Source organism: Urocitellus parryii, chromosome 10 (assembly GCF_045843805.1).
Source record: "Urocitellus parryii isolate mUroPar1 chromosome 10, mUroPar1.hap1, whole genome shotgun sequence".
Lineage (NCBI taxonomy): Eukaryota > Metazoa > Chordata > Mammalia > Rodentia > Sciuridae > Urocitellus > Urocitellus parryii.
The window spans coordinates 139,960,402-139,981,419 of NC_135540.1; the positions used below are offsets into that span (position 1 = coordinate 139,960,402).

At 47.9% G+C, this 21,018-nt stretch overlaps 1 protein-coding gene across 2 annotated transcripts in view; it reads left to right on the forward strand.

Moving 5' to 3' along the window:
- Positions 1-355: 355 nt before the first annotated feature.
- Positions 356-21,018, forward strand: part of Stk32b (serine/threonine kinase 32B) — a 257,345-nt gene continuing 236,682 nt past the window's right edge. For both annotated transcript variants that reach the window (XM_026395321.2, XM_026395322.2), the window contains exon 1: positions 356-407. In XM_026395321.2, the coding sequence (XP_026251106.1) occupies positions 356-407 (52 nt within the window). The remainder of the gene's footprint in view (positions 408-21,018) is intronic.

Here is a 21,018-nt window from a genome sequence, read left to right on the forward strand (position 1 = left end):
CCCTCTCCTCCTCCTCCTTCGCCCCCGCCGCCACCGTCTCCCGCCCTCTGCAGCCGGCGGCCGCGCGGCACGGTGGCCAGGCGCGGGGAGTCCCCGGGTTCCCACACCGGCGCTGGTGCTAGGCACAGCCGGGGAAAGCGCGGCCCTGGGGGCGCCTGGGAGCAGGGGGCGCGGCGGCGCGGTCCCCGCCCCTGCACCGCTCTCGGCCCCCTCTGGCTCGGCGCGCTGCTCCAACCTGGGCTGGGCGCTCCCAGCCCACCCCGCATCCCTGCGAGCATCCCGCATCCCTGCGAGCATCCCGCACCCCACATCTCCGCGGCTGGGCATGTAGCAGCGGCGGCCGCCGCGGCGGAATATGGGCGGGAACCACTCCCACAAGCCCCCCGTGTTTGACGAGAATGAAGAAGGTAAGAGGGCACCCGCCGCCGCTCCCCGCCACGCTCGGGCGTGGGCCGGGAATCCCTTCCTCCGCCATCCTTCGCCGGGCGCCTGCTGGGTGCCACACGCCGCAGCTGGGCGCGGGGTCCCGGGCGCAGCCAAGTCGCCGCGCGCCAGCGGTGCGCTGTGCCCTGTGCCAAGCGCTGGGCTTCTACCGAGGCAACCCCTATGCCTTGGGTACCTTTGAGGGGCTGGGACGGGCCTGAGTCTGGGGTTGGGGCTGCAGATTCCGGGGTGGGGGGGGGACTGGAACCCAAGCCTCCACTGGGGGTGTAACTGGGAGAGTTGGCTTCATGGGCGAGTCCGGAGGTTGCTCCGGCTTGGGCTCCGGGAGCCCAGATCGCCTTCAGAGCTGGAAGCCGAAGAAAGTGGCCTGGGTGGGCGGGCTGTATCGTGTGCGCGCGCGTGCACACGTGTGTGTGTGTGTGTGTGTGTGTGTGTGTGTGTGAGCGTGTGAGCGCGCGCCGCCCCTCGCCCCTGGCACAGCGGAGGCTGCTCTCTTTAGCCTTCCAGGGCAGCTTAAGGAAACTTTCTTGGCTAAACTCCAGGGCTCTGAAGAGGGCATCCTAGCGGCAGCGGTCAAGGAATGGGGTAGGCTGCCCAGCCTCTTCCAGACTCCAGGGCTCTGGAGCCTTGAGGCTCAGGTGGACATAACTGTGTATTTGGCCATAGCAGAACTCTGTTTCCAATGCTGTGTGGCCTTGGGCAACTTACCTAATTTCTCTGAAGCTTCATTTCCTTCACCTGTGAGATGAGAATTACAGAACCTCCGCGTGCCCTGACGTGCCCTGACGGAGCTGCTCGGAGCTTAACCAAGAGCAAAGTGCCTCCTAAGTGCAGGCAGCCCAGAGCTGCCCCACTGTGGCTGCTTCCTATTGTGCTGACCCATCTCCCTGGTTCCCCAAATCAGACCTAAGACCTCTAGCCTGCCGGGTGCCAGGCACTGCCTGGGTGTTCACCAGGCCCGTGTAGCTCCCCACGGGACTGCACTTGGTTGTCTGTGTATAACAGTGGGCAGTCATGGTTAGGCAGAGCAGAGCTGGCTCTGAGGCTGGACAGTCTGTCCTGGGATCTGTGCTTGGTCATCACTGCCCAGGGGGCAGGCTTGTGTGCACATAGCCCATGGACTCTAGGGCTGCCCAGGCCATGGTGCTATCCAGATGCCCGCAGAACAGCCCCTCTGGAAAGGATAGGTGGGCACGTCAGTGTCAGTTAAGCCCGTGCTGCTGCACCAGGCCTTGGGTCCTTCCTCGTAGGGGTTCCTGATCTGGTGAAACTGAATGACCCTCTGTGGTGATAAGGGCAGTGAGGGCCAGCTAGGGTTGGGGGCCTCAGCTCTTCCTGGTGTTGAGGCTAGAGTATGGGCGAGTAGGAGCTGGCGGCAGAGGAGAGGTAGTGGAGGCTCTCGTGTGTCCTGGGAAGAGTTTGGACATGGTGGAGTACCACCCTCAGGTTGAAGGGTTTGTGGTTCTAGCCTGGGTCAAGGTCATGCTGTGGGTAGTTTTCTAAGCCTCTTTCCTTTTCTTCCTTTCATTCTCTCTCTCTCTCTCTCTCTTTTTTTTTTTTTTTTTTTTTTGCAGAGAACATTCCCTGCCTTTATATTGACAACTATCTCTATATTTTATTCCAGAAAATGTGCTCTAAAGTATTTATTGACAAAATACTTATGTCTGGTGCACAACCTTGTGCTTTTCCGCTGGGGTTCCTCATTCTGAAAGTGGATTGAGCCTCAGCTAGCTGCGTACTTTGGTGCTGGTTGAAATACAAGGTTGGACTCTCCAGCCTTGTGAAACATTAACTTGATTGCTTTAGCCAGCGTCTTTCTCACATATTTCCCTGTGCAAATAAACCATGCTGTTCGTCACCAACAGGTTCATTAATTTCACAAGCATTTACCGGTCATTTTTTCCTGCACCCACCCCTGTACTGGATGCCAGGAACATAGTGCCGATGGAAGATCCCTAGCCCTGGGAGGAGGGGGAAGAAGTCAGAGAACTGCTCCTTTTAGATTTCAGTCTTGCAGAAATGGCAGGAGGTACCCAGGGAAAGGGGTGGTTGGTGGAAGAGGAAGGGAGCTTCCAGAGGAGGGAACAGAATGTGCCAAGGCAGAGGTGAAGAGTCAGCGTGGCTGGACTCCAGGCCTGGGGGTGGTTGATCCTGCTGCAGTGTGGACTGTGAGGACGGAAGGTACAAGACATGCCCCTGAAATGCCAGCCCAGTCTTAACGGGCCTGGTGACCAGGAAAGAGTGCTCAGACCTGAACTTGTGGGCATTCTGGAGCCACTGAAAGGTTTAGGCAGGGAAGTGATGTGGCCCGACGAATGTGCCTGCTCCCAGACTGTAGCCATCAGGTGGCTGGAGGCACAAGCACCTGAGACAGTCTGATTTGTAAGTACTTTAATGCCAAGCCACGGCTGAAAATTCTCCATAGCCTAACTGTGCCTTGGCCATCTCCACTCTTAGGGCCCGATGTAACCCAGCGTGAGCACCGCTGTTCTGCTAACACCACGTAACAAGCTGGCCAGAGCTCTGTCATGCGATGAGAAAGAATCATGTCATAGATTAAGTGGCGCCATGGCTTCTTAGTGGTGCATAAAATACCAGCGTTCTTCTGTGGATGGCGTCTGAGTCAGGTGGACCGGGGTGCAGTGGCGGAGCCTCCTTGACTTGCAAATGACAGAAAAACAACATGAAGTGCTGTTGAGGGAACTGATTGCCAGTCCTCACCCCTTTCATTACTGCGGGTCTGCTTCAAGCTGCGGCCACCTCGCCTGCTTAGATCATTCCCAGGCCTCCTTCCCTAGGCTCCTCACTTGGCCCCCACCCTCTTCAGAGTCACCTCAATGAAGCAGCAGGTGACCTGTAAGATGTGCGTCACACTCCATCCTGCCCCTGCTTGTTCCCCCAGGGCCTCCCGTCCCCTGGCCCCAGGTGCAGCGCACATTAAGGGGAGGATAACAGAGGAAGTCCTTGCAGAGGCCCCTGAGACCCTGCCCTCGGGACCTCACTTCCCTCCTTGTCCCCAGCCCTCCTGCCTTCCCCTGCTCCCTGGCCCCCTGCTGCTGGCCCCTGCTCCTCTTGCCTGAGGCTTCCCCCCACAGCCCTCTCTCACCTCCTTGGGGTTCTCTTGTGGGCACACCCCCACCCCTTCCTCCTTCATTTCTCTTGGTGGCAGTCTCACCATCCAGCGTGTGTTTATTACTTAGTTTCTTAGTGTGGTCTCTTCCCAACTCAGTTTCAAGTGCCTTAACGCGGGGATTTTGTCTAGTTACTCGGGAGGCTGAGGCAGGAGGATGGCAAGTTTGAAGATAGCTCAGGCAACTTAACAAGACTCTGTCTCAAAATAGAAAATAAAAAAAGCGTTGGGGACATGGCTCAGTTGGTCGAGTACCTGCCTCATAGGCGCAAGGCCCTGGGTTCAATCCCCAGCACCGCAGAAACAAATAGAAAAAAGGGTGGGAGGTGGCTCAGCTAGAGCACTGAGCAGTCTTGAATAATAGCATGAAGCAGAGGTCCAACGGCAGTGCCTCCCCTTAAAGCATTACAGCCTTTTAAAAGACAGGGATCTGGCAGGATTTATCCCTGCTGTATCTCCAAGGCCCCAAGTAACACCTGGGATGTGAGAGGTGCCCGGTAGGTTTTTGGCAAGTGAATGAATGAAGATGCCAATCTCATCAGCCGCAGCCGGACACAGGTTCCCGAATCACATTAGGAATCTTGTGCCTTGGATTCTTTGCTCTCCTTTCTGAGTTTTATTCTCCGACAGGCTCTCTCCCCTCAGGAGACCCCCACCCCCCACCTCCAGGGTTACTGCTTATTGGTTCTGATTAGGTCTTGGGCCATTCTTGAACTGATCACTGTAACCTGGGAGACAGAAAGCCCCTACTGGCCAAGCTGGATCACAGGCCACGCTTGAATTTAAGCAGTGGAGTTGGTTTTACTCAAAGTATTTGGACTAAGGGTATATGTTAAAAAATTTCCTAAAGAATACTGGAATAACAATAGAGGGCAGGTGCATACTGCTGGCAGGCAGATAAAAACCAAGAGCCCACTCACTCCAGACCTGTTATGGCTGTGTTCTTTGGAACACAGATTGTGACACTTTGTCTTATCTCATTCAATTTTTTGATTCTATGTTGCGTTAATCAGTTTTCTACTACTATAACAGAATACCTGAGATAATCAATGTATAAAGAAAAAAGTCTCTTTTTGGCTCACAGTTTGGGAGTTTTCAGTTCATGTTTGGTGGGTCCTGTTGTTTTAGGAATGTGTGGTGGAGGAAAACCACTTACCTCATGACCAGGAAGTAAATGAGTGGGAAGGGGAGATGGTCCCACAGTCCCTTCACAGATAAACCCCGAACAACCTAAAGACCTCCCACCAGGCCCCACTTGTTAAAAGTTCCACCACCTCCCAACAGCCCACCATGGGCAACTTTCCCATATGGGCCCTGGGGGAACTTTTGACATCCAGGTGACGTCAGTGTCCACATTCTGACTAGACTGGGCCTCTTAAGAGCAGCACTTACTTTTTATCTTTTTTTTTTTTTTTTAAAAAAAACTTTTGCATCTGCAAAGCTAGATCAGGGCCACTGAAAGCATATGGCAACTATTTTTTTTTTAATGAAAGATGAAAGCAATCACTTCTCAGGGGCCAATTTCCTGCATTCCTCTGTTTTTGAAACTATTAAGAAAGGAAGACATTTCAGATTTGCTACCAGTAAACATTGTTTGGAGATCATGCACTGGGATTGAGACCAGAATGGCCTTTCTGCTCCTGTCCCACAATTTCCATATTGAAAGCTGCTGGAGCAGAGATTCAGCTCTGCAGAATGGGCCCCACCCTGCCAGCAGCTTGGCGGCCCCCTGTCCTGGTGCTCAGAGAACCCACGGGGCACCCCTGCTCAGCAGCCTGGAAGGACTGGCCACCGTCAGAGTCCTACGCTTCATGACCCTGGATACTGACCTCTTCCCATTGAGAGGGACGGCAGAGGCTTCCCCCATTTCTGGGACAGACCAAATCCTTGCTTTGGTGGGAGATGGCTCTCCAATGGGGATGAACTGGTGTTAGGATGGAGGCAGAATCATGTTGAGGCTTCAGGGAAGGTCAAAGCCCTTGAGAGAAGGAGGATCAGTATTGGGGGAGTCAAACAGCGTAAGCTAGCACTGAGCCTAGACGTGTTCCTGAGAGAGCTGGAAGGAACAGAGCAGGCACCTCCAGATGCAGACTCTGTCCTACCCAGAGCCTTGGTGCCTTCCACCCTAATGACCGTACTAGTTCAGAAGGTAGTGAGGATGAGCCCGTGAGGATGCCCAGGGAGAACGGCAAACCTGAGCTACCTGGGGGGTGAAGACTGTTGTCATGGATGAGATGAGTGTCCCCCAAAAGCTCACCGTGAGACCATGCAAGAAGGCTCAGAGGAGAAACGGGTGGGTTGTGAGGGCCTTACCCAATCAGAGGATCAATACCCCCCATGGGATTAGTGGGTAGTGCCTAGAGGCAGGTGGGGTGTGGCTGGAGGAAGGGCTTCATTGCGGGTGTGGCTTCGGGGTATATATCTGTGTCTGGTGAGTGGAGTCTCTCTCTGCTGACTCATCACTATGTGAGCGGCTTCCCTCCACGCACTCCTCCGCCAGGATGCTCTGCCTCACCTCAAATCCCCAGGAAGGAGCCAGCTGTCTCTGGGCCTGACAAGCATTCCCTGTTTTATGGTTTGTATCATGTGAGTGGCGTTGTCATTGTGTAGACACAGTGTCATTCCTTCCATCCTGATTCACTGGAACTGTGAGCCCCCAATCAACTTTTCCTCCCCTGTTGGGTCCTTTCATCTCGGTGGTGACACAGCTGACTAAAACTACTGTTTTAGACTGAGGCGATTCTCTGAGCCAGAGCCAGGAGAGGAAAACGTGGAGGGCAGTGTTGTTACCAGCCCTGGACCCCCTGGGAGTGTCCCTGTGTCCTTATTCATGGGCTATTTTGGCACCTGGCCCAGCTCACAGAAGTCCTCTGGGAAATCATTAATATAAAAGGTCCATGAATGTGGAATATTACCTTTGTTCACCAACATTTTGCTCACTTTTACTTCCATGCATACAAAAGTAATTATACAACCCTGTCCCCTTGAAGTTAGGGGCCACGTGAATCTCTTTGACTGAAGTGAGCAGAGGGGATACGCGTCATATGTTGGGCAAAGTAATTAGGGTGATGTCACTCATCTCTCTCTACCTTAGGAAAACCACAAGACCCACATGGTGGAACTTACTTCAGCCCAGTTCTCAGAGTGAGGACATAGAACAGAGGTCATACCCTCTACCTTGCAGTCCACAGTGGAATGTGGCACAGGTGACCATACTTTTGCTGCTTTAAGCTGCTGAGATTTGGGGTTGCTTGTTACCAAAGCATACCCTAGCCTATCCTGACTGGTACACGAACCAAAATCAGCCCTCCTACAAGCAGAAAGCATTCCCTATTTTATGGTTTAAGTTTATGTTAGCGGCGGTGTTATTGTATATACACTTTATCCAACCAACAAAATTTCCTTCTATCCTGATCTACTGAGATTTTAAAATTATCAATGGGGGTTGAATGAAGCAATGATTTTCTGCCTCTATTGGAATGATTGTGAACTTTTCTTTTTCCGTTCAGAATAATTGTTGTACTGATTGGTTTTCAAAGGTCAAATCAACCTTTCATTATTGGGGTAAACCTCACTTGGTCAGATGTGGTATATTGTTGAATTTGATTTGCTAATATTTTGTGTATAACTTTCTTCATGGGAAGATATTATGACCAGGATGTCAATACACTTGAAAAAGCACAACTTACTGAAAATAACAAGAAGAGAACTTAAATATCAGAAAAACCCGATAGCTGAATTCCTATTGAATCTGTAATAAAGCTTTGCTATGACGAAAAGTCTAGACTTCAATGTCTTCCTCAGTGAATTCTCAAATGTTAGAAATAATAATGATCTTCCCTAAACTCTTCCAGGAAGTAGGAAGAAATGACACATTTCTGATGGCTTTATCAAGTTTTCAGATCATTAATTTAAGGAGGTTTATTGGCCTCCTTAAAAGAATTGGGAAGTATCCTGTGGCTTGGTATTTTCTGGAAGAGTCTGTGAAGGACTCCTATTATTGATAAGTTTCTATTGGCATGACATCCTTCATAGTATCTTCTTATCGTCTTTTCCCTAGTTTGTAGTATCTGTAGTGATTTCTCCTTTTTCAGTTCTGATTTTGCTAATTTTCATCTATTTTTTTGTTTATTTTTGTTGATTGGTCTTGTGTGGTTTATCAGCCCTTCTTTTGAATTTAAATACAGTTTTCAGCTTTAATTCTTATTTATTTACTTTCTGATTCCCTGATTTCTGCTCTAAATTCAATTGTTCTGTTTACTTGTCTGATTTAATTTATGTTCTTTTTCTAGGTTTCTGAGACAGTATTAGATCATGGATTATATTTTTTCATAGATCCTATTCTTTATTCCTTAGTTCATTTACAAGTTTCCATTGAAATCATTTCCTTTTGATTGAAGTGTTTTCTATGGCATTTCCTTTAGTGTATGCAACTGGTGCCGACTTCTCTCAACTCCTGTTGGTCTGAAAATGTCTCTATTTAGACTTCAGGAATGATTATTTTTCTGGCTGTGTTCTACATTGGCAGCTTTCCCCCAGCAGTTTGAAGATGTATCTCTAGTCTTTTGTTCTTCCTGTTTATGATTAAAAACAGCTATCGATACTATTTTTTGTTCCTTTTAAGCTCTCTTGTCTTTCTTGCCCAGCCGTTTTTCAGATTTTGCATTCTGTTTCAGAAATCTAACCACAGGGAGCACAAGTGTGATGTTCTGCCTGTTTTCTGCTTGTGGTTAGCGCTTCTTGAATTGGTGACTTAGTGACGTGTTAGTCCACTGTGTGGAGGATTTTTATGTTTTTTTTTTTTTATATTGCTTCTGATATTTTCTCTTTCTCTTCACATTGTCAAACTCAAATTGCACAAATATTATGCCTTATCACTGTGCCACCTTGTGGCTCTGACAATATTTTTTTGCCCTTTTATTTCTCTTTGTTTATATATAATTTGAATGTTTCCTTCTGACAAACTTATTTTTTAATCACTTCAAGTCTGTCTTTCTGCTGCTCAGTACAACCATTAAGTTCTTAACATTAATTATTGTCCTTTTCAGCTCTAGAATTTTCAGTTTGTCCTCTTATTAATGGTCTCTAATTCCCTGATGAAATTCTCACAACTTTTAATTCCGTAAACATACTTACCAAGTTCCTTTGAAGACAGGTTGGACAGTTCCGGTATTTGGCACCCTGTGGGTCTATTTGTATTGTCTGTTGTCTCCCTTTAGACGTAGCTCATTCTCTCCTCTGTGTGATGTGCACATTCATCCTGCTGTGCCTTCTACAGGATGCAGTGGAGACAATTTGAGGCTTTGAGTGATGTTTTCTCAAGAAAGAGAAACAGTACTGCTACGGGGGCTAGGATTCATGTTTCCTCTTAATCCTCACAAGGATCCAGGTGTTTGAAAGTCCACGAGGCTGGACTAACTGTAATTCACTGACTCCTAGGACGAGGCTTAGTCCCTTGGTGTCCTTAAAGGAAGGCGGGGGCATGTGGCAAGCCTCCTTCTCTTTGGCAGACTGGGATGTTTACAGTTGCTCCCCCCCACAGTTTGTGGGGGCTTCCAAACCTGCTTGGCTTCTCGGCCTCTCAGACTTGACAGATGCCCCTGGAGGACAGGTGGCCCCCGATGCTGGCCCACTTCTTTGAGCTTCCTTTCTCTGGGTGTTTGGCCTTCAGTTTCTTTCTTAAGCAATTTCTTCAAGTATCGGTTTTGAACAGTTACAGCTCCTCTTAGAAGGAAGGTTGACCAAAAATACTCCACTTCACCAGAAGCAGACGCCCCTATCAATAATACCTGTCACCAGGAAGGAGCTTTCCACTGTAAGAGTGCATTCTCCCGATGCCTGTGCCGCTGGCCTTTCCCACCCGCAGTCCTCGTGTTCACAGCCGTGCGTCATGCAAGACCAGTCCCTCTTGTGCCCTAACTTTCTCAACAACTCATCCCTCAAACCCCTATATCTGGCTTCTCTTTAGCATTTTAGGAAACAGTTCTGATGAGGGTCATTGTGATCTTTTTGTTCTTAAAAATAGCAGAAAAAGGTGAGTTTTTTTCCCCTTGAGTGTAAAATTAAGTCACCCACGAACTCACCACTTAACTAAAGAAATAGATCACGCCCAGTCCAATCAAGGCTTCCTGGACCTGCCCCCAACTCCTTCTCCTTCCCCATGCTTTCTTGTTCTTAAACAATACAGAGTTTAGTTTGTGTCGTTTTGAAATCTATAAAGATGGTAGCATGTTTTATGTATTCTTCCAGAGCTTGCTGTTCTTTCTGTAGATTGGATTTCTAAGATCCACCCACACTGCTGTGTTCTAGTTCCAATCACGTCTCTATCCCCAGTGCACTTACCCTTTCCTCCATGGCTTCTGTTCTGAGGATCACGGACAACGAACTCTCAACAATCTTGTGTATGTGTCCTGATGCTCGTATGCAAGGCTTCTCTAGGGTGTGTAACAAGCGAGAACTGCAGGTTCATGGAGTGGCTACATGTGCAGCTTCCTGAAATAATGACAGGTGTTTTGCAGAGAGGTAGGATGAGTTTACACCTGGACAATCTATGCCAGCCAATCCTGTTCATCAGCATGGTTTTATAGACATTAGATTCCATCAATTAAACATGAACCACATGGGTATTTTTGCATTTTCTAGAAGTGCTATTATAAAATTAGAAAGAAAGAGGTGACCCAAAATCTAATGATATATGTCATTTAGCCAAAAATACCTAAAATATTATCATTTCAATGTGCAAATGAAGTTTAAAATGATTAATGAGATAATAACATCCTTTATTTATTTATTTATTTTTATTTTTTTTTTATTAGCTACACATGACATCACAATGATCTTGGCAGTTCATACATCTGAATCAATTGGGGTATAATTTCTCATTTTTCTGATTGTTCAGATTGCAGAATCACATTGGTCATACAGTCACCTATATTACATCCTTTTATTAATACTAAATCTTTGAAATTGAACTTTACACTTACAGAGCATGTCTCCATTGACTAGCTGTCTTTAAAGCACTCAAAAACCACCGTGGCTACTGGCTTCTCTACAGGACTACATTCATGTATGGTCTTGCCAATATTTTTTATCTTTGACTTTTTCATATTTTCCAATTGAATGAGCATAAAAGGGTATTTTGTTGTTGGTTTAAACTCATTTCCTAACTAATAAGGTTGAAGTTTCTTCTTGTATTTGGTTTGCAGGGATGTTTCTGCTTTTGTGAAAGGGCCTGTTCACAGCTTTGATAGTTTTTTCCTATTATAATTCTGCTTTTTTGATTTGTGGAGTTCTTTACATATTCTAGATTGCACATCTTTGTCAGTTACATGTTACAGGTATTTTCTCCTGTTTTGAGATTGTTAGGGTTTAATGGTGTTTCAGAAAGCTCATGTGTGAGTCAATGCAGGAATTTTTGGAGGTGAAGAGATCAGATTATGAGAGCTGTGACCTAATCAGTGGATTAAGCCATTTGATGGATTAATCCTTTGAATGGATTAATGGGTGGTACCTCTAGGAAGGTAGGGCGTGGCTGGAGGAAATGGGTGACTAGGTGTGCCCTTGGGATTGTCTCTTGTGCCGGGCTTCTTGCACTCAGGCTCTCTCTGCTTCCTGGCTGCCCTAAACTGAGCAGCTCTTGTCCCTCACACCCTGACACGGTGACGTTCTGCCTCACCTCTGCCCAGACCAGTGGGGCCAGCCAACCATGAACTGAAACGCTGAACTGTGGGCCAAACAGACGTTTCTTCCTCTTGATTGTTCTGTTTAGGTAGAGTGGCCACAGTGATGCAGAGCTCGCTGACAAGCGATGACCCCTTTCAAGTCCTCTATCATGCTTGTTGACATCATGGATCCATTTTAATGTGATCATATTCATTAAACTTTTCTTGTGGTTTACTTTTTATGGATCAGAAAGCCTCTACCTAGAGATGTATGCTCAATGGTTGGTGAAGCTCTGCTGTCCCCCGCTTCTGGAGCGGGGCCTGCCCTGGGCCTCCTCCACGCCTCCGTCTGCTCGTCCTTCATCTCTGTGAGGCCAGCCTCCTCTCTCTCCCTGGCAGCAAAGCTTTGGGGTCTAAGACTGAGCCCCTGGGTCTCTTCCTTAGCTCTCTGCTGCCTTCTTAGGTGATCTGGTCGACTGCTATGCATTCTATGTATCATCAGGGTGCAGCAGAGCCCAAAGCCACACTAGATTTCAAAGGGGGAAACTGTGATTCAGAGAGCTGCCAACCAGTCAAAAGGTCCACTACTAACAAAACCAAAGAGGGTGCTGGGGGCCCAGCAGGAGCAGCTCCAGCAAGGTGGCTACTCCCTCGGGGGTGGGAGAGAGTGGGCAGGAAAAGAAACTTAGAAGGCCCACACTGACCCCCACCCCCAAGGCTGTCACCAGAGGGACAGACAGGGCACTGGGTGGCAGAGAAACCTCCTGGAGGGTACCAGCCACAAGTGATGGCCCTGAGGTGAGGGCTGGCAGGCCTGCACCCTCCCTCCCATCTATCAGATGTCCAGTGGAGAATGCACCCCGGAAGAAGGAAGGAAACCCCTCCTTCCACTTGCTCTTGCAGGTCTCTCCTGCGCCCCCTACTGGCAGTTGCAAAAGGAGGTGAGGGACAATCAATGAATAACTGGCGCATCATCGTATATGACAGTGACTCAGTAACTTATTACCTCAATTCGTATTTCTCTTCTAGTTTCCAAACTTGCGTTCCTATTTTTAATTGCGTTTGGATGGCTCGGAAGACACCCCAGTCAACAGGACTGCACCTCCCTCGCGGTCTTCCGGAGCTTGCCAGCCTCGTGGGCAGGGTCATCGTCCACCCAGGTGTAGAGGCCAAGATAGCTCAGGTTTTCCTGGACGCTTCCCTCTCCCTCGCTTCCACAAATCCACTTGGGCACCTGGCTGGACTGAATTTTATTTCCTAAACGTCTCAAATCTGCCTGTCTTTCCAGCCCCACCGCCATCGCCCCATTCAAATGCCACATCTCGTTTGGACTCCCCTGGGTCTTGCTAACTGGGCCCCCTGAACACCCTTTCGTGCTTTCAAAACATCCTCCACCCAACAGCCAGAATAGCTTTGGGTCCCTACGTGGCCGGGTCAGTGTCCAGGGCTCACAGTGTACTCAGGGTAAAGGTTAGACTGTCATATGGTCTTCCAGGCCCCGTGTGACCTGGAACTTGCCATGTCTCCTGGTTTGCAGGAGTCGGTCAGCAAGCTGGGAGTCTCCGCCCCGTCTTCGCCCCAGGGCACCGTCCTGCAGAGTTGCCACTCTCTGCCTCCCACGGTCAGTGGTAGTGCTACACTCTCAACCTCGCAGACTCTTCTAGTTTCTTGGAAGTTCCACGCTCACTCCTGCTCCAGGCCCTGACCCTCTGTTCTCCTCTCTGCCTGAATCCCTGCCGCCCATCAGCTTGGTGGCAGCCCCCTGGTCCTGCTTCAGAGGCCCTCACCTGGCTCCTGGACTCTGCCCAGTCTCCCTTAAGTCCCTCAAGTCCCCACGTGCTCCCTGCAACATCCACCACAGAATGGCTTCACGGTTATTTCTGTGACATGTCATTGACGTGTGTCACCTCCATGAACCCCGGTGGCTCTCAGGTGTCTCCTGAGGGTCCCACTACTGTAGAAAGTGTCTGCCATTGTCCCTGCTTGCCCTTGAGAGTGTCAGAGAAGACAAAGAAAAATCACTGTCACTTTCCTGGTATCTAAAGGACAGACCCTGGGGAGAGGGAAAGCAGAATGGAGTTTAATAAGCACCTACTGTGGGCATTTTGCATGCCCTGTGGCGTCCGATCTTTAGAACAACAGTGAAAGGGAGGTACTGTGAGTGTCACTTGTTACCTGTGGAGGTTGAGGTGGACTGAGTCATCTCAGGTGATAAAACCGTGGTTCTGCCCTCACTTCCTTTGTATGGCTTACATGCACTGTCCCTGTGCCAGTGTCTCCAAGACTCAGCCATTTGCACCCACCTGCAGAATTAGGTGGCTTTCACTTTTTTTCCACAGTCTGGCGCTGCCTGTGCTGTTGCTCCTTGCTCTTCTCGTCTTGGCGGCTACTACTCTAATAGAGATTTTGCAGTGGAACTTGGTTTGCATTTCTGTTTTAAATGAGAAATGCTTTGAGCCTCGGGGTCTTCCTCAGGAGGGTGGGGAGGTTCCTGGCTGTGGTGAAGGTGGAGTGAGGAGGTGTGTGGAGGCTTGGGGAGCAGCGTGCAGTGCTCAGGAGGTGCTGGTCCACACCAGGGCTTGGCGGAGCAGAGAAGGGGGCTGTTAATGCGCCAGGGACGACGGATGGCCGTGGCCCCCTCCAGCCCCCTTTCCTCCAACCAGGCAGGTGGCTCTTCCTCATTTCCATTCTCCCAGGCGACGGCTGTGCTGAGGACTCTGTCTTCAGAGCTGCTCTGCCAGAGTCCTGTCACCCTGTCAGGAAGGCGGACCCATTTCTAGAAGCCTGACTCGGGCTAGTCATGTGGAACCGGCACCCGGAATGGAACAGCGTGCTCTGCAGCTGGCGGACGCTGGCGGCCCTCAGGCCTTTCCATAGTCATGAGCCCTTTCTTACAGAGTTTCTTGGCAGCCTTGAGGAGAGGTGGGGGATGCAGGGTGAGTGAGGGCTAGAGGTGGAGCCCTGTCCTTCAGGGGACCTGTCATCTCGGGTGCTGGAAGGAAAAGACTGTGGGTACCCGGCAGTGGAGGCTGAAGTGTGTTCCCCGTCACTTCAGAGCATGACCTTATCTGGATGTACAGAGGCATGGAGTTGCAGCAAGGTCATGGACGAGATCTGGATCCAGCAGGACAGGAGGATGTGAAGTCAGCGACCAGCAAGAAAGCATGGGGCAGGGCTCTGTGGTCACCGTGGTCTAGGGCACCCCTGCCTGCTTCTGTGTGGAGCAGGGCGGTTCTGGTTGGGGCAGAGTGCAGCCGCCTAAGGCCCCATACACTCTCTCTCTCTCTCTCTCTCTCTCTCTCTCTCTCTCTCTCTCTGTCTCTGTGACTCAGCTGCAGACGAATCCTGCTGACCTGTCCACTCCCTCTGGGTCTTGCCAAACCTCCACATGTCGTGGGTCCCCCAGAATCCCGGGCCCCCAGGGCATGCAAAGGTGCCCAGTGCTACAGGCACCAGAGGGAAGAGGGAGCTCGCAGGCAAAATCTTGGAGATAAGGCGGAAGAGCACAGTGTCAACTGAGCAGGGACCGTAGAGCTCTGTGGGCCACTCAGGGTGCTTCCTGGGGGAGCTGGGAGGCACTCAGCTTCCTCCTGAGAGGAGGCCGCCAGATCTTCATTTTTATAAAGATCCTGCTGGGCTGGCAGGGAGGGAACTGGGGCTGGAAGACTTTGTAAGAGAGGGAGGAGGCTCTTAATGGCCACGCTGTTGGCCTTGCTGGCAGGCCTGTGCCCTGTTCCCGCTGTCACAACACACCAGCGCACACATTAACACAAACGCCCCCACACGGGCTCCCCCAGCCTCTGGCCCCTGGAGCCTATGGAGAACGCCACTCAGCGCCCACAGTAGGCAGCGCAGCTCATCAAACTCAACGGAACTGTGCAGCCGCTGGACTCTGCTGATGGCGTTAAGTGGTGCAGGATATTTATACATGCCATTAAAAATGTAATTATTTTAAAGCCCACTTTTCAAACAAAATCTCAAAGTCACTGCATGTAGTGTTTAATAAGTTCCAACACCATTGCTTAACCCTCCTCCCCAGAGTGTAATTACTTCATCAATCTTGGCAGGAGAAATCAAAGGGCTTTAGGAGTACACACCTTTCCAGCATTAACCAGAACCGTGGTGGCTCTGGATCTGCATTTGAAAGCGATTTGGATTGGCATTTTGTTTCCTCCCAGAAAATAACAAATGCTTCTGATCTTTGGGGGTATCGTGGTCTTAAATCCAGGTTATAAATCTTGCAGAACTTCTGTTATATCAGCTCCTTTAACTCTGTGATGTAGAGGACAGCAGAGATCAGGGAGAGAAATGGAATATAATTCATGATCATTTGCCTTTCTTGGCCAGGAAGGTACAAGATCAGGCCCTGGCGTGTCGATTGGCAATTTGGTCTGCTTCGTGGTTTGTGCCTCTGATATCCCTGTGGCTCTCATCTTAAATGTCCATCAAAACCCGTGTGTTCAAGGATTGTCACCAGTCCGTGGCGATATTGGGGACTTGTGGGACCTTTAAGGGGTGGGGCCTGGAGGAAGGAGGTTGAGGGGATATTGGGACTCTGGCCCTTGTTCTCTTTGGTTCCTGGGGGCCTTGAGGTGAGCTGCTTGTCATGAACTCTCCCCAGCCCCCAGGAGGCTCTGCCTCTCCACAGACCCAACGCAATGGGGCCAACTGATTATGGACTGAAAACTTGAATGATGAGTAAAGACACTTTTTCTCTTTTTAATTTGATTTTCTCGGTTGTGTGATCACAGTGACGGGAAGCTGACTATCCCACAGCGTCCTCTTTCTGGATGCATTAATCTGTTCATGGTTGGTGAGAAGGGATTCTGGTGTAACTTCATGGCAGAGGTCTTTTGGACAGAGTTTCCTAAATGTCATGTTGGTTTGAGATGAGTTGAAAGTAACATCTATTTTAAAATCCACGGGTATGCCATATGCTGACCACCCCCTCCGCCCCTCTCTTTTGATGATGTTGCTGTTAGCAGGCTCAGCCTGTAACCTGCAAACTCCAGTTTTTAATTGGTGACCCTAAATTTCTACATGGCTTTCTACCTGGGAAACTGTGGGAGACCAACCTTACACGTGACTGGGTCACACTCCCAGGCTGGGTGCTGAGGTACTCAGTCACAGAAATGTGGCAGAGTTTCCCCCACCCTTCTTGGGTGTGAGGGTCGGTGTCTTGTGCCTGGGTGTGTCTTCCTACAGCCCCTGGGGGGAGCTACACTCACCTGTTCCTTTGTAATATAACCCCTTGCCCTTGGATAGAATGTTCCATGGAAGTGCCTTGGTGTGTCCCCTTCTCTTACTGTGCCCTTGGGTGTGGCCTACCCAGGTGTCAGTCAACCTGCTGACAGTGGACATCATGAAGATAGACTCAGCCCCCTGAAACCTGACCCCTGGCCTCATTTGAATAGCTTCTCCTCCATAAAAGGGGTCAGCGTGTGCTCTCGCTCTCTCTCTTCCTGCGGACCCTTAAGGTCAGAGGAGCCGTCCCAGCGACCCCAAAGAAAAAGGTATTTGTGTCTCTTGTGTGGTCATTTCATGCAGCCCAGTCAGCCCAGTTCAACTGGAGTGACCCCTGAGCCTTTAGTCGAGAGAACAGACACCTGCATTGGCTTCTTGGGAGGAAACTGACTTTTAATGTCCTGCAGTTGTACCCTCCCTTCTCTCCCTGTACCCAAGTCCACTGCCTCCTGAGCCTCCCCTACGTCACAAGCTGCCATTCAGAGTCACCCTGGATGACTTGCACATCATACGTGTCCCCGACCTGTACCCTGCTGTCCTGTCCCTGGATTCCCACCACTTCAGCTCTGGACTCTGGGAAGCTGGAAGAGGAGACCAGAACAGAACCCCACTCCCAGTTCTGTTTCAGCCCTTTGGAGCTGTTGAGACTCAGGGCTCAGCACCTGACCTGCCGTGGCCACCTACGCTGGAGAGGACATCCCATGGTGATGGCATGGTATTCTGCAAATGTCACTGTGGGTCGCTGGTTGTTCATGCTGGCTATACCCTTGCTGAGTTTTTAAAAAGCTGATTACCGAGAGGGAAGTGTTGACGGTTTTATGTATAATAGCAAATTTTTCTATTTAGTTTTGTCAGGGTTTATGTTTTCTTGGTGAATTAATGTATCAGTGTGAAGTTTTCTTCCTGACCTCTGGAAATGCTGCTTGTTTTGAATTCTCCATGGCTCCTACTAATATGGTCACTGCTTTTACTACATCTTTATCTTTGAATGTAAGTCTTATTTTAAACAGTATATAGTTGGACCTTCCTTTAGTATTTTATCTGAAACTCTCTGCCGTTTAATTGGAGTGTTTAATTCATTTATATTTAATGCAGTTATTGGTGTGGTTGGGTTTAATTCTGCCACCTACTTGTCTTCCATTTACTTCTGCTGTTTTTTTGCTTTGCCGTTTTTCCTTTTGTCTTTTTTGTTAGTCTAATAATTTCTGCTTTCCATTCTATTTCAACTCTAGGCTTTCTAGCTAAGTCTGTTTGCATTTTAAATGGTTGCTGCAGGAATCACAATATTCTTCCTTAACTTGCCACAGTCTGATTCTCATTGGGACCCCACTACCTATGAGACTTTCAACAGCGTGATTCCTTTATCTGTCCTACCTTGTCATATCTGTTCATTTCTGCATGTGATATAAAAACCATGTCATGTGATTGATATTCTCATTAATATCAATTGCTCCTAAGAAAAGACAAATGTCTTTTATTCACCCACATATATAAATTTCCAGTGTCCTAGTATGTCCTGTAGCTTGCTTTAGCCTGAGGATGTGCCGTTACCTGTCCACCAGGTCAAGCTGATGGCAGCAGATCTTCCAGCTTTTATTGAATTGCATTACCTTTATATTGCACCTTCACTTTAGGAGAGTATTTTCACTGGACAGAGTTCTCAGTTGACAGGTTTTCTGCCTTTGATGGTCCTTCTCCTCCACCGTGTCTTCTCATCTCTTGCTTCTGATGGGAAGCCAGTGGTCATCCACACCGTAGTTCTCTCAGTAGCGTGTCTTATCCTGGGCTGCTTTGAGGATTTCTCTTCATCTTTGGCTTTTATCATTTGCCTATGATGTGTCCAGGTGTGGTTTTCTTTGTTTTTATTTTGCTTAAGGTTTGCAGAGCTTCTTAGATTGTGCATTGACGTTTTCAATCAAATTTGGAAAAATTGCCAATATTTTTCCCATTTTCTGCCACATTCTTCTCTATCACTCCAACAACGTCTATGTGAGACCACTTGACAACACTCTGCAGGCTCCTGGAGACCATATGTGAGTGCATGTGTGTGCACGTGTGTGTGTGTGCACACATGTGTGCACGTGTGTGCACGTGTGCGCATGTGTGTGTGCGCGTGTGTGCGCATGTGTGTGTGTGCGTGTAAGGTTTATCTTCCACCCTGCTTCAGATGGGGAGCCTTTCTATGGACCTGTCTTCCAGCTCACAGACCCTCCCTCCTGCATTATCCAGTCTGTTCTTTCTCTTTAGTGAACTTTAAAATTTTTAAGATGTATTTTTCAGTTCTAGGGTTTTCATTTGTCTCTTTTTCAAATTTTCCAGATCACTCCAGAAATTCCTCCTATCTTTATCCTCTGTTTCCCCTATAATTCCTTAGTGATTTTGCTGATTGTAACATCTTTCAAATTTATTTTTTTATTCTAATTTGTTATACATGACAGCAGAATGCATTTCAATTCATATTACAATACAGAGCACAATTTTTCATGTCTCTGATTGTACACAAAGTAGAGTCACACCATTGTGTCTTCATACATATAACCTAAGGTAATGATGTCTAACTCATCCCACCTTCTTTTTTTATCCCCATGCCCCCTCCCTTCCCCCCCTCCATTTTGTCCTACTTAAAGTTCCTCCATTCCTCCCATGCTCCCCCACACCCTGTTATAGATCAGCATCCACATATGAGAGAAAACATTTGGCCCTTGTATTTGGGATTGGCTAACTTCCCTTAGCATGCTGTCCTCCAACTCCATCCATTTACCTGCAAATGCCATGATCTTATTCTCTTTTAATGCTGAATAATATTCCATTGTGTAGATATGCCACAGTTTCTTCACCTATTCATCTATTGAAGGGCATCTAGGTTGGTTCCACAGTTTAGCTATTGTGAATTATGCTGCTGTAAACATTGATGTGGCTGTGTCCCTGTAGTATGCTGTTTTTAAGTCCTTTGGGTATAGACCAAGGAGAGGGATAGCTGGGTCAAATGGTGGTTCCATTCCCACTTTTCCAAGGAATCTCCACACTGCTTTCCATATTGGCTGCACCAATTTGTAGACCCACCAGCAGTGTATGAGTGTGCCTTTTCCCCCACATCCTCGCCAACACTTATTGTTGTTTGTATGCATAATAGCTGCCATTCTGACTGGAGTGAGGTGAAATCAGCGTAGTTTTGATTTGCATTTCTCTGAGTGCTAGAGATGTTGAACATTTTTTCATGTATTTGTTGATTGATTGTATATCACCTTCTGAAGAAGTGTCTGTTCAGGTGCTTGGCCCATTTATTGATGGGGTTATTTGTTTTTGTTTGGTGTTGAGTGTCTTGAGTTTTTAATATATCCTAGAGATTAATTCTCTATCTGACATGTGTGTGGTAAAAATTTGCTCCCATTCTGTCAACTTTCTCATTACCTCACTGATTGTTTCTTTTGCTGAGAAGAAGCTTTTCAGTTTGAATCCATCCCATTTATTGATTCTTGATTTTAATTCTTGAGCTATAGAAGTCTTATTAAGGAAGTCGGGGCCTAATCTGACATGATGAAGATTGGGGCCTACTTTTTCTTCTATTAGATGCAGAGTGGTTTAATTCCTAGGTCTTTGATCCACTTTGAGTTAAGTTTTGTGCATGGTGAGAGATAGGGGTTTGATTTCATTTTTCTGCATATGGATTTCCAGTTTTCCCAGCACCAATTGTTGAAGAGGCTATCTTTTCTCCAATATATGTTTTTGGAACCTTTGTCTAGTATGAGATAACTGTATTTATGTGGGTTATGTCTGTGTCCTCTGTTCTGTACCATTGGTCTACAGGTCTGTTTTGGTACCAACACCATGCAGATTTTGTTACTATTGTTCTATAGTACAGTTTAAGGTCTGGTACTGTGATGCCTCCTGCTTCACTCTTCTTGCTAAGGATGGCTTTAGCTATTCTGGGTCTCTTAGTTTTCCAGGTAAATTTCATGATTGCTTTTTTCTATTTCTAAGAGGAATGTCATTGGTATTTTGATTGAAATTGCATGAAATCTGTATAGTGCTTTTGGTAGTATGGGCATTTTGACAATGTTAATTCTGCCTATCCAAGAACAAGGGAGATCTTTCCATCTTCTAAGGTCTTCTTTAATTTCTTTCTTTAGTGTTCTGTAGTTTTCATTGTAGAGGTCTTTCACCTCTTTCATTGATTCCCAAGGTTTTTTTTTTAGTCTATTGTGAATGGGGTAGCTTTCCTCATTTCCCTTTCAGAGGATTTGTCACTGATATACAGAAATGCCTTTGATTTATTGTTGATTTTTTATCCTGTTACTTTGCTGAATGCATTTATTAGTTTTATTTCAAGCAATGAAATAGAAGACCATCAGAAACCTACCAACCAAGAAAAGCCCAGGACCAGATGGATACACAGCTGAGTTCTACAAGACCTTCAGAGAAGAACTAATACCAATACTCCTCAAATTATCCCATGAAATAGAAAAAAAGGGAGCACTTCCAGACTCATTCTGTGAGGCCAATATCACCCCGATTCCAAAACCAGACAAAGACACATCA